Source organism: Mirounga angustirostris, unplaced genomic scaffold (genome assembly GCF_029215605.1).
Source record: "Mirounga angustirostris isolate CCGP_5_RB_7025 unplaced genomic scaffold, mMirAng1.0.hap1 SCAF_6, whole genome shotgun sequence".
In the NCBI taxonomy this organism is placed as follows: domain Eukaryota; kingdom Metazoa; phylum Chordata; class Mammalia; order Carnivora; family Phocidae; genus Mirounga; species Mirounga angustirostris.
The window spans coordinates 103,142,249-103,154,888 of NW_026991714.1; the positions used below are offsets into that span (position 1 = coordinate 103,142,249).

At 38.7% G+C, this 12,640-nt stretch overlaps 1 protein-coding gene across 2 annotated transcripts in view; it reads left to right on the forward strand.

Moving 5' to 3' along the window:
- VCL (vinculin) overlaps positions 1-12,640 on the forward strand; it is a 113,636-nt gene that overhangs the window by 68,781 nt on the left and 32,215 nt on the right. For both annotated transcript variants that reach the window (XM_064594852.1, XM_064594853.1), the window contains exons 6-8: positions 436-596; positions 8,623-8,713; positions 9,530-9,677. In XM_064594852.1, coding sequence (XP_064450922.1) covers positions 436-596; positions 8,623-8,713; positions 9,530-9,677 — 400 coding nt within the window. The remainder of the gene's footprint in view (positions 1-435; positions 597-8,622; positions 8,714-9,529; positions 9,678-12,640) is intronic.

Here is a 12,640-nt window from a genome sequence, read left to right on the forward strand (position 1 = left end):
GGCCAGTGTCAGGGCTGGGATGATAAGTGATTTAGAAAGATATTGGATATTTTGTGATTGTAGCTCCTCAGGATACACATGTTAAATTAGCTCCTTGATCATGTTTTAGTGATGTCTTGTACCTTAAAGTTGATGATATTAGAACTTTATTGGCGCACTTGCAGTGTTTTTTTGTTTTGTTTTTAATATATTCTTTTTTGTTGTTGTTAAGGTTTTATTTTTTTAGGTAATTTCTACACCCAATGTGGAGCTCGAACCTACAACCCCGAGATCCAGAGTCACATGCTCTACCGACTGAGCCAGCCTAGTATATTCTTTTTAAGACCTTAGAAACTCAGAACATGTACTCGAAGTGTGGAACATCTTGTGTGAATGTTCTTATACAGCAAGATTAAATTCCAAGCTTAGTTTCTGATCGTTTGTTTATTTTTACAGCTATGAAGATTTTTGTAACAACTAAAAATTCAAAAAACCAAGGAATAGAAGAAGCTTTGAAAAACCGCAATTTTACTGTAGAGAAGATGAGTGCTGAAATTAATGAGATCATTCGTGTATTACAACTCACTTCTTGGGATGAAGATGCCTGGGCCAGCAAGGTAAGTGTTATTGGAGGGGAAATAAGCTAACTCCTGAATTCTCCCCTCACACTTTATCTTGTAATTGTGGGTAGCGTAAGACCCCTCAGATATTATGAAATAATTTTTACTTCACTTTTCATGGGTTTCATGGGTTACTTGCTGCTTTTGCAAACTTCCTTTGCCGCAGGCTAGAACAAATAAATAGGTTTGTGGGGTTGAAGGCTGAGATGTGTAGCTTTTTCTTCAAGCTGGACACTCATTGGGTCTGGTGGAGGAATTCTTGTATGGTGTATACTCCCCTGGGTGGGAACCCTGCCTTTTTATGTGGATGGTTGTTGCTAGGTGACTGAGTAAGATACAGAACATGACTGTGACCGAATTTTTTGGAAACTTTTCCTTAACCAACCTCTGACCTAAGAAATCTACAGAGGAAACTCCTGGCATTTCTAGGTGTGTCCATTTGTCATACCATTTTCCTTAAGGAAAGCTTAATTAAAATATTAGTTTTCACATTCGTCAGTGAGTTTTGAGGGGTCCCCTCACCCTTTATCTAGAATTTCCTCCTGGCCTCCAAAAGGGTTGGTGGATTCCTTCCAGAGCCTTGCAGCCGTGGTCTTATATTACTGCTGCTCTGGTCTACTTCTCTCTGTCTAGTGACTAGGAGAACAGAGGCACTTGGGTTTACACTCTCCTCGTAGGAGCCCAAGATACGAGCAGTGGGGGAAACACACTGTCTGCAGGATCCAGCTTCCCCACGTGGGACCCAAATGATATTTCTAGGGCCCCCCAGCAGGCTGATAGCAAAGAGGGGATTTGTAGTGTGACTTCCATTGGGTACCCAGTAGGGCTGTATTTGTTCTCCAGGACACCAGGAAGGTAAGGTCAAAGCTGGGGTCTGAAAATCACATTGCCCAGAAAGTGAATCTAAATACGCAGAAGGAAATCGGCTTCTCTTAACTCTGGATTTGTTCACAGAGGCACAAAGTTCTTGAACGAGTTTTAAGACTGTGTTTTAAATCTAGATGGTGGAATCATTTTAAGTCTTTGGTATTTTACTTAATTTTGCCTTTGCATATTTGACAACTTTCACTTCCCTGTTATGACTTCTTTATGCATCTTTTTTTTGTTCTCTTGTTTGTTTTATTCCTTTTCTCACATTTAGAAGGTAAGCTTTCTCTTGCCCTCTCGTCTCTTTTTTGCTTCAAGAGAGAAAAAAGCATGTCTGTGAGGTTTTCCTGTGCTGTGTGCTGTGCCTTTTTCCGTGTGTCGGTGTGTAACACTGTGCTCGAATATGCGTCAGGATGTCATTTCATCTAGGACTCGGGGCTGTGCCAGGCAGACTGACTCTGGCTCATATTGAGCGATTTCTTTGGGGAAAGCAGAAGAAAAGACATTACAAGGGGATATCAGGCTTTCTATATTTGGTGGGTGCTTTCATCTTTTTAAACAGGCTCCCGAGAACCGTTTTGGCCTGCTCATTCCCACCGACTTCATTTGAGGGGCAAGTTTCTCTCAGCTGGGTGACCTCCAGGTGACCTGTGTGGACCCTGCTCTTGGGGAATGAAACTCCCAGCCGATGTCACCTCTCTGTTTGCATTTCCTCCCAGTCTCCTTTGCAGGCTCTAGAATTTTGCTTTTGGAGATGTGTCATTGAGGTTTTCAACCCATTGTGAAAATGAATAGGCTCAGGAGTTTAGATGGGGCACCTGTCCTTCACAATGATCCTAGCCTTCAAAATCAAAAGGGAAAAAGTTAAGTGTATCTAAAGTTTCTCCTAACTTCAGTCCGTGGTTCACTGCATGTTCTGCTAAGATGTGAATCAGCCATGGTTCTCCATGACCTCACCTTTCCCTAACCTAATCTCTTCCCTTATTCTCTCTCCTTTGCTTCTAGCAGATGAGAAATAGCAAAAAAGCGGAGCAGGCCTTACAACCTCAATGTTTTTCTATGTTTGGAGGGGAAAAGTTACCCATCATTTAGTAAATAGGGGTTGCTGAGCTTTATTTTGTGCCAGTGCCATTGAGAGATGCTGTATACATTCTTATAGCTGTCTCAGTTTTATGCTGATCTGGAAGGAACTAGACTATAATGGGTGCTGCAAAACTTAAATGTCAGAATGAAAGAAAGTAAATAAAATTAGTTCAGCCAAAAGAAACTCAAGTACATAATGACATCAGAACAAACAAATGTTTATTTTTAAATCTCATTTTGCTTTTGTTTTACATTTACCTGGTTCAGAAATCAAAATGCTATAAAAAGATATACATGACAGAGCTTACTTCCCACCCATCCACTCTACTTCCCCCCACCCCTTAAGTGTGACTGTTTTTATTAGTTGCAAGAATAATTAGAAAAAAATTTTTACCTTGGAAATGGAAACTGGTAACTAGAATTTTGGTTATTTTTCAGTTTAGTAGCATTACGCTCTTTCACTGCTCGACTGTAAGCAGTGGATTAATCAGACCTTGAGTCTGTCTGTGGCCTGGGTCCCCATTCTATTTAACACATGCTATCTTTTTCCTCCTCTTGACCCTACCAGTTAAGAATTAACTTTGTCTTACCATACTTGTTTCATGCTTCCCCATTGGTGCAGTTTTCTCCTGGAAAGTGATGGTTCCTCTAGAAAAGTGGGGGAAGAAAGTAAGTGGAAACAATTTTTGGTAAAAAGCGCGTTTTGCCGAATAAGTTAAGTTTTTAAAGAGGCAATGCAGGAGCTGATTATTTTACCTTTTATACCTACATTCAAATTACAGATTTACACATTTAAAAGTACTTTGAGTTTAAATGCCTCATTTTATTTTGAAAATAACAATTTCCCCCTCCTGAAATCAGCAGTCATTGTATGGTGATCATTAAAAATTAATTTAGGGTACATTATGAAACAAACAAATTTGTGAATTAAACACAATTCTAATTCCGCCCTTTGTAAATTTAGCAGTCTATACTTAATCTCTCTCTCTCTTTTTTTGTATTTATATTAGTTGTTTCTTGATGCATGCTGAGATTTAAGAGGAAGTGAGAAAAATTTTAAGCTAAGAATTTTTTGAACACTCCGTAGGTGCTCGTACAACTTGTACCTGGAGGCATTACATGCTGTTACTCAGAATTAGTTCTTGTGGTGGTTTCCTGCCACTGTGGGCCTAGGCTGGTGGTGGGCTAAATGTAATGCCTGACTCAGATGTCTTGCACAGAAGATTTCTGTACCCTACCAAAGAAGGAAATATTGGTTAGAACACATCAGCCTATAATACTTGCTCTTAACTACAGACAGCTGAGGTTTGTGTTAATTTTATTTCATTTTTGAAAAAATAAGTATGTGAGGTTTTTTCTTTATTATTAGAATGTCTACTATGAAAATGAAACGTGATTTAAGATTGAATCAGTTAATTAAAATGATTCTCCTTTAGGTGTTTTATTTTTATAACTGGAATATAGTTGACGTACAATGTTGTATTAGTTTCAGGTGTACACATAGTGATTTGACACTATGTGAGCTTCTTAATGAGTCTTAGAGTGTTTTATTTTAGCAGCTAATACAGTAAAGGACTTATCTCTTGGACTTTGAGATAAATAGTTAATTCAGGCATTTATGATATTTTAGCCCCTCCCCTCAAATTGGAGAAAAGCCCAAAATGTTAAAACAATTGACATTTCCCTTCTGATCCAAGTGATCTTTCAGTTGGTACATCTGATTGTCTGCACATAGGTGGCATTGAATTTTAGAGCTGGGAAGGTTTTCTTAAAGATGAGGAACTGAAGACCGGGAGGGTAACTTACCTGAAGTCTCAGGGGTAGACAACTTTCTTTTGTCACTTCAGTGTAGTTTGTAAGATTTTGTTCTACTGCCCAGTTTATTCTTTCCAGAAACATCTTTGTTTAAAACACTGATGAAAGGGTGGAAATGCCATCAGGAATGGAACAGAGTTTGGAGTGTGGGGAGGGGAGGTGTCCGTGGGAAAAGGGAGAGTAGGTTGGGCAGCAAACAAGAGGGAGTCCTTAGTCCCTTATTGAAAATTTTCTAGAAGCTGGCATTGTAGGACCTCACTTTTTCTTCTGAAGTTCCCTCTGATTATCTCTAGGAGGAACTCCGTGGTTCTCAGTACTATTCAGTGTTCTTTAGATCTAATTCTGTATTACGTTTCAGAAGTGTTTCAGTTCCTGGGAGAGCATGTAAAAGGAGTTCTTTTTTTTTTTTTTTTTAAAGATTTTATTTATTTATTTGACACAGAGAGACAGCGAAAGAGGGAACACAAGCAGGGGGAGTGGGAGAGGGAGAAGCAGGCCTCCCATGGAGCAGGGAGCCCGATGTAGGGCTCGATCCCAGGACCCTGGGATCATGGCCTGAGCTGAAGGCAGGCGCTTAACGACTGAGCCACCCAGGCGCCCCTAAAAGGGAGTTCTTTTAAGGTTGTCCTTCCACCTTTTGGTGTGTGTGGGACAGAGCCAAACCGGTGTGGTTTTTCATTTAAAACTTGAACTCCTCTAAGAGTTTTACTGTAAAAGGGACCTTGGGGGAGGTGACCAGATCCCTACCAGCTGTCCCCAAAGCTTCAGGCCTAGATCTGGTCTTTTTTTTACATTCAATCTTAAGAACAACAACAACAACAAGAACAACAAAAACCCAGAGAAGAGATTGGTGGAGACTTTTCTCTTTCCCAAATTTGAGATTTTACAGAGAAAATACTCAAATGAAGATTTTTTTTCTCTTGTATTTCATACCCAGATTGTACTCTGGGTACTTAGGCCTGACATGGTTTAACTGAAAGCTTTGTGATACATGGTATGGATGACCATGGGGTTATGGTTATTTTCACTCTATAAATATATCTCAAAATTGACTTCTAGTCTTAGTTGTTCAGTGAATTGGTTTGTAGCATATCCAGTATTAATATACTTCTTATGCTGCTTATGACAGTTCTGTCAATTCCATAATAAATACTGCCCTTCAAAAGAAGTATATATGAGATTCTTAGAAGACCAAAATATCTGTTCCCATGGACATTTTTTATTTTAATAGGTATGACATTAAAGTGTAATGTGTTTAAATGAGTATTCAAAACTTGTTCTGTTCCAGAAAGAATCTAAGGTGGTCCTTTCAGTTATTGTTTTGAATCATCAAAATTGTCTAAAATTCATGCTATTAAAAACTTTGGTAACTAAAATTCCCAGTTTAAAAAATGCAGCTTCATTTCAGTTTTGCTGTGGGTCATTTTTAGGGGAAAATGAGCACCTCTTAATTTTAACTTACTGAGGTCACATCATTTCCCATTCAGGAGTAAATTACTCACTTCCTGAGAATTAGATTCTTTCCTTGAAGTGTGGTGGTCATTCATGCTTTATTAGGGAGAAAAGCATGATTTTTGAGGATACTGAATAGAGCAAAGCTACTTTTTTCATTATGTTTCAGTCATTTTGGGGCAATGAAGAATAAAATAAGTCATTTTGGGTAGTGAAGATTAGGATTTTGATTTCTAGAGCTTATTTTCTGGTCAGTATTAACCAAAGCCAAAATCAAAAAGGCAAAGGCTTGCTGACTATTACAAAGGGTTAGAAGAATCTTCAGCAACTCTTCTTGGTAAAAGAAAAAATTCACGAATTTCATTTAATATAAAATAGATAGGTTTGGTGTCAGCAAACCTGAGATCAGTTGGGTTTGTAGGACTGAGTCCTTGTTTCTTAATTTGTAAAATTAAATTATATTTAAATTTGAGGTTCAATGAAGTAATGAGGGGAAACAATACCTAAAACAGAACCTAACACGGAAGAAATCCTCAATTAAAGTTAGTTTCCAAACTAGTAGCCTTGTCTCTTTTTGATTTTTTTTTTTTTAAGTAGGCTCCACATCCAACGTGGGGCTCGAACTCATGACCCCATGATCAAGAGTTGCATGCTCTACTGACTGAGCCAGCCAGGCACCCCCAAATAGTAGCCTTTAATTCTAGAATAGACAAAGTATTTGATCTTTGTTCCCCTTGAATTTAGATTTTTGAAATGAAATCAATCTCCAGTTTTTTTCACTCTAAAAAATAATAATGTATTAGAGAAATGGTTAACAGATTTTAAATTATTTTTACGTGGATATAATTTCTCTTTAGAGTATGCACATACTTCCCTAATAAGAGATTGTGAAGTTTTTTTTTTTCCTGTACCTAGACAAAGTCCTGTAACTTGTGTTAGACCCTAAGGGCTATCTAGTTCTCTGAGGTTGGGATTTGCCTGAGCCTCTTTAAACAGGTATTGATTTGGGCCTTGCTAATCTGGCATCAAGTGAAAGCTGACTTTTAAAGGCAGGGTTTGCTGTGCACATTAATGTAGGACAGGATGGAGGAGGAGTAGATATTTAAGCCATTTGAGAATGAAAGCACTTAAAAAATGCCATTTGTCTACTTGCACTGATTACAAATGGATTTCAAAATAGATAGTCTCTGCCTTCTATTGAGAGATAGCCTCCATAATTCCATATAACTTGATAATAAAAAATATTTTGTTTACATTTTTTTCAGTAATTTAGTTCATTTCTCTTTAGTTGCTATGACTGAGAATTTTGCTATTTAGAGCCTTGGATAGCCAAGGTTAAAGTAATCTGTATCTGTTTAGATCAGGAAGGCGGAAATCCTAAAGCTGAGAGTTTGCATAGGTACGTGGGAAAAGCTGTGGTCAGGCTGCTGACCTTAAGCCTCTGAGTGCTGCCTGCACTTATTTTGTCCTAGTGCTGGGTCTTGTTTAGATTAGAAGTGGGGATGCTCCTCGTGCCCCCGTGTGGAAGAGTAGTGATAAAACACCTTTAAGAACCCCAGTTTTCCAGGACTGGAAAGTGAAAAAAAGTTAGGGATTCAGGGCATTGCCTAGAATTTCAGAGGTTAACTCTGCGCTTCCATGCACGGAACTCTGTAAGAGCCAGTTCCCTAGAGCAGAAGGGAGTTCAGCTGTCTTTTTGTTTTGTTTTGTTTTATTTTATTTTGTTTTATTTTATTTTATATTTTAGAGAGAGACAGAAAGAGAGTGTGAGGGGGTGGAGGGGCAGAGCGAGAGGGGGAGAAAGAATCCCAAGCAGACTCGGTGTTGAGCGTGGAGCTCAACTTGGGGCTTGATCCCAGGACCCTGTGATCAAGACCTGAGCTGAAATCAAGAGACAGACACTTAACTGACTAAGCCACCCACTCATTTGTCTTTTAAGGTGTTTACATAGAGATTTACGAGATAGCCTGTCAGTGGTGAGGGTGAACACATGAGTATTATATTGTTCTCTACATTTTTCTATATTTTAAAAACTTCATCAAACAGTTGGTGTATTTTTAGTCTGCTTCAGCTTTTCATGCTGTGTCCCGGGTTTAATGCTAGCCATCATGAATCCTGATTGCAAACAATCAACTGAGATCCACTTATTTTATCCTGCCTCTTCTTCCGGGTTAGGATGGTAAGGGAGCTAAGAATGAGGAGGATGAGGAGGATGGCAGGGAAGGCCAGAATAACACTTCTTTCTTGCGTTACATGGAGTGGTTTATTTGTGGAATTAAAACTAAATTGCTAGATTAAAATTCTCAATTTTTTTCCAAGCAGTAGTTCCAAGTTTCTCGGATTAATTCAGTATAGCGAAGCATCATCCAGTGTTTGTGTATTTCAGAGCGAGATGTAAGAGAACTGTGATTTGTGGCGCCACGTGCTAATGAGGCTTCCCGGATGCAGGGAGGGCTGTGCCAGGGCTGCGGCAGATGAATGTGGAGTGGAAGGCTGATAATGAGGCATGTGACAACAGGGCTTTTCCCTGCTGCAGACATGAAGCATCTCTTGGCTTGAGTGATTCTTACCAGTTTTCACAGTTTAGCAATAGATCAGAAAACAAAATAGAATTAATGGAAGATTTGCATGCATCATGCTGCATTTTGACAGAAATAAGCATTCTGGTGTGATGAGAGTATTTTCAAGGCTGTTGTAGGACTACCTTAGCTACAGTATGTTAAGTGCTGTAACTTTTTCCCTGTCTTACTGTGTATCATGGTATCTCCATTTTTGCAAAGAAAATAATTGTATTTCTCTTCAAAAGGACACTGAAGCCATGAAGAGAGCATTGGCCTCGATAGACTCCAAACTGAACCAGGCCAAAGGTTGGCTCCGTGATCCCAGTGCCTCCCCAGGTAATCCTCTGGTTCTTCTTTTCCGATGGATACAGTAACAAGCTAAAAATCAAGCAAAGAAAAGAAAGAAATCTTCCCACAATCTCATAATCCTGAGATAACTACTGCAACATTTAGGGGCATACTCCATATTCTGATAGTTTTGACTAATTGAAGCATTACTGGTCCTTAAAAGGATGAAGGACAAAGACTAATCCCTCTCATCATGGAGGAATTAGCCAAGCTGAACTGGGCATTCTTTGCCAGATTATTGGTTCACTTCTTCTCTGAATCAGAAAGGTAATTATTTTGAATAGAAAACTCTTATAGTTCCCATTGGGCAGATTCCATTTATGTCAACAAAGTAATTTAATTAAGCAGATTAAATGATGATGCCAATAAGAATTGGAAAGCAAAGTTGACTTATGTAAAGACCCAAATGGGTTATTGAGCTAGGTTTTATGGATTCTCCAATCTAATATTCAGTTTTAGATTAATATTTGAATGAATGTGAAAAGCCTAATGGAGGTTAGAGGTGCTAAGTAGTATTAAATGAGTTGAGCCTATTTTCATCATCCATATTCTTACCACAAGCTGCTTATCATCTTCAGATGGATATGATTCCAAGTATCTTTTTTAGAAGTATCTGTGGTTGAAACCTCACCCTCTGGTTTAAGGGCACTGCTTAGCTGTTAGTGATCAGATGTATTGTCTTCTATTCACTTGTCTTGCCGTTTAAAATCATCCATTCCTTCATGAATGAAATGACTTGTAAAGCATCCTTCCTAAATAATTAATGCATCAACAGTGTAGATATTGAATATCTCTTTATTTTAGGGGATGCCGGTGAGCAGGCCATCAGACAGATCTTAGATGAAGCTGGAAAAGTTGGTGAGCTCTGTGCAGGCAAAGAACGCAGGGAGATCCTGGGAACCTGTAAAATGCTGGGGCAGATGACTGATCAAGTGGCTGACCTCCGAGCCAGGTAAAGTTCCTCTGCTCTTACCCAAGTTAGGTAACGGATCAGATGGAACTCCTGACAGAGTGATTCAGAGAGCAAGTCTCTGCTAATTATACTGTGTTCTTTTTGACTAATGGCTAACACAGATCATTATATTCTATTCTTTTGAGATTGAAGTGAACTTTTCCTTTGATGAACTTTTAAAATAGGCAGATGCCTTGTAGTAAAGTTGAAATTGAAATAGAAATCTGGTATCTTAGTTTCTAGCCATAGGCTTATGATTAATAAGGGGCGGTGGTGAAGTCTGGCATGGGTAGGCATATATTTTATGAAGGATGGGTAAAAAGAAACATAAAGAGTGAAAACATTGGAATTATTTCACATTATTTAAAAAACCAGTTAAGTCAGTTATCATGTAAGTTGGTTATTTCTAGGCTTTTTTCAGTTTCTATTTCATCATTATTCATTTGGTTTCATAATTCTTTTACCTACTTTAAGACTTGACTTTTAGAACTTTCCCCCCTGTAAACTAAATATATATAGCTTGCTATTAGGAAAACTCAGTATAATATAGGCTTCTTTGGAACTCATCCATAGAGTCAATGAAGTTCTAAAAGATCCTCATTTTTATGGAATTTTATAATATGGGCATTAGGGAAGAATTGAAATATGCTAGATACTAGTGTAGATGAAGTTTAATTTGGCTTCAAGAATGTCATGAAACATCTTGAGATAATTGGAATATACAGGGTCTCCATACAAACAGGCCTCAGTAACACCCCTTGACATGTACACTGTTAGACCTGGTTTCAAATGTATTAACAGAATAGACTTAAGAATACAGTTCTTGGGGCACCTGGTTGGCTCAGTCGGTGGAGCATGCAACTCTTGATCTTGGGGTTGTGAGTTTGAGCTTCATGTTGGATGTAGAGGTCACTTAAAAAAAAAAAGAATATATCTATCTATATCTATGTGTATATATATAGATAGATATATTCTTTTTTTTTTTAAGTTTATTTTTTAGTAATCTCTATACCCAACATGGGGCTCGACCCCATGACCCTGAAATCAAGAGTCGCATGCTCCACTGACTGAACCAGCCAGGTGCCCCAAGAGTACAGTTCTTAAAGGAGTCGTTCTTAACCTTTTTTGGGTCAAGGTAATTTTTAAAATCTGATGAAAGCCATTAATCTGTATGTAAAAAAATGCACATAAATGTGCCCATATAATATTACGTATAATTTCCAGAGGTTTGTGGATTCACTGTAGGCCTGGAAGCTCCAGGGGTTTCAGGTCAAGAGTCTCTACCTTGTAGGGAGAAGGAACTGCATAAGTAAATGTGATCTCATTGAGCTCAGTGAGTCTTTTTCTCCCGCTGTGAAGCAGTCTCCCCTGTCATGAGCATGACAAGAACTTTACAGAAAGGACAAAAAGAAGTTCTGTTCCCGTTCGGAGAAATGCCAAAGCTGCTTGACAAGATTCTTGGCTCTTCTCATTTCTCATTGCTGGCTCTTTTGTCTACAGCCTTTTCACAGTGTGGTAGACAGTCCTCACTTGGAATTCTCGAATACACAGTTGTATGTGTTTAGAGAAAGATGAATTTGAGCAAGAGAACAAGGTGGTTGCTGTATGGGATTGACCGTAAGTCTGTAAAGAGAAAAGGCTCGAACAGTGATGAGGAGCTATGGGCCTGCTTCCCACTGGAGCCTGCAGTGTCCTTTCCTGATGAGAGATTAGGAAGCTATCTCCCTGTTAGCCTTTCTTAAATATGCCTAGCTATTTAACATTTTAGTGGCTGAGACTCAGCAACAGTTTCTTCATTGATAAGCTTCTTTTCAGTCACCTAGGGTTTCTAGGTTGTAAGGATCTATTTTCCCTCCCATAGGACTCAGTAAACTTTTACTTTGAATGAAAAATTATGTAGCCCATAAATATTTTTACATTTTCACAGTTGGACTTTTATACTAAAAAGGTTTCTCATCACTAGAGTTGAAGGAAAAAAAGCAAATTAAATCATAAAAGGTCCCAAAAGTCTTCTGCTTTTCTGTACATAAAAGGGAAGCCTCAGGGCGCCTGGGTGGCTCAGTCGTTAAGCGTCTGCCTTGGCTCAGGTCATGATCCCAGGGTCCTGGGATCGAGGCCCGCATCGCATCGGGCTCCCTGCTCTGCGGGGAGCCTGTTTCTCCCTCTCCCACTCCCACTGCTTGTGTTCCCTCTCTCGCTGTGTCTCTCTCTGTCAAATAAATAAATAAAAATCTGTAAAAAGAAAAAAAGGGAAGCCTCAAGTACAAATGAAAGGTATATATACCTTTTATATACCTGGCAATTAATATTATTGAGTTCATTATTTCAGATATTGGTGTAGATGAAAAATAAAGATGAATTTTAAGAGGACAGATAAATGAATGACAGATCCATGCTACTATTAAGAGAAGCAATGATGTTTTGGAGTTCATCCTACAATCAGAAGCTCGGGTTAGGAAGATAAGCCTTGCCATTCTATCTGCTGATAAAGTTGCCACCCCATAAACTTCCAGACTCGTTTTATGAGGCCACCATTACCTTGATCCCAAAACCAGACAAAGACCCCATCAAAAAGGAGAATTATAGACCAATATCCTTGATGAACATGGATGCAAAAATTCTCACCAAAATACTAGCCAGTAGGATCCAACAGTACATTAAAAGGATTATTCACCACAACCAAGTGGGATTTATCCCTGGGCTGCAAGTTTGGTTCAACATCTGCAAATCAATGTGATACAATACATTAATAAAACAAAGAACAAGAACCATATGATCCTCTCAATAGATGCAGAAAAAGCATTTGACAAAGTACAGCATCCTTTCTTGATAAAAACTCTTCAGAGTATAGGGATAGAGGGTACATACCTCAATATCATAAAAGCCATCTGTGAAAAACCCACAGCAAATATCATTCTCAATGGGGAAAAACTGAGAGCTTTCCCCCTAAGGTCAGGAACATG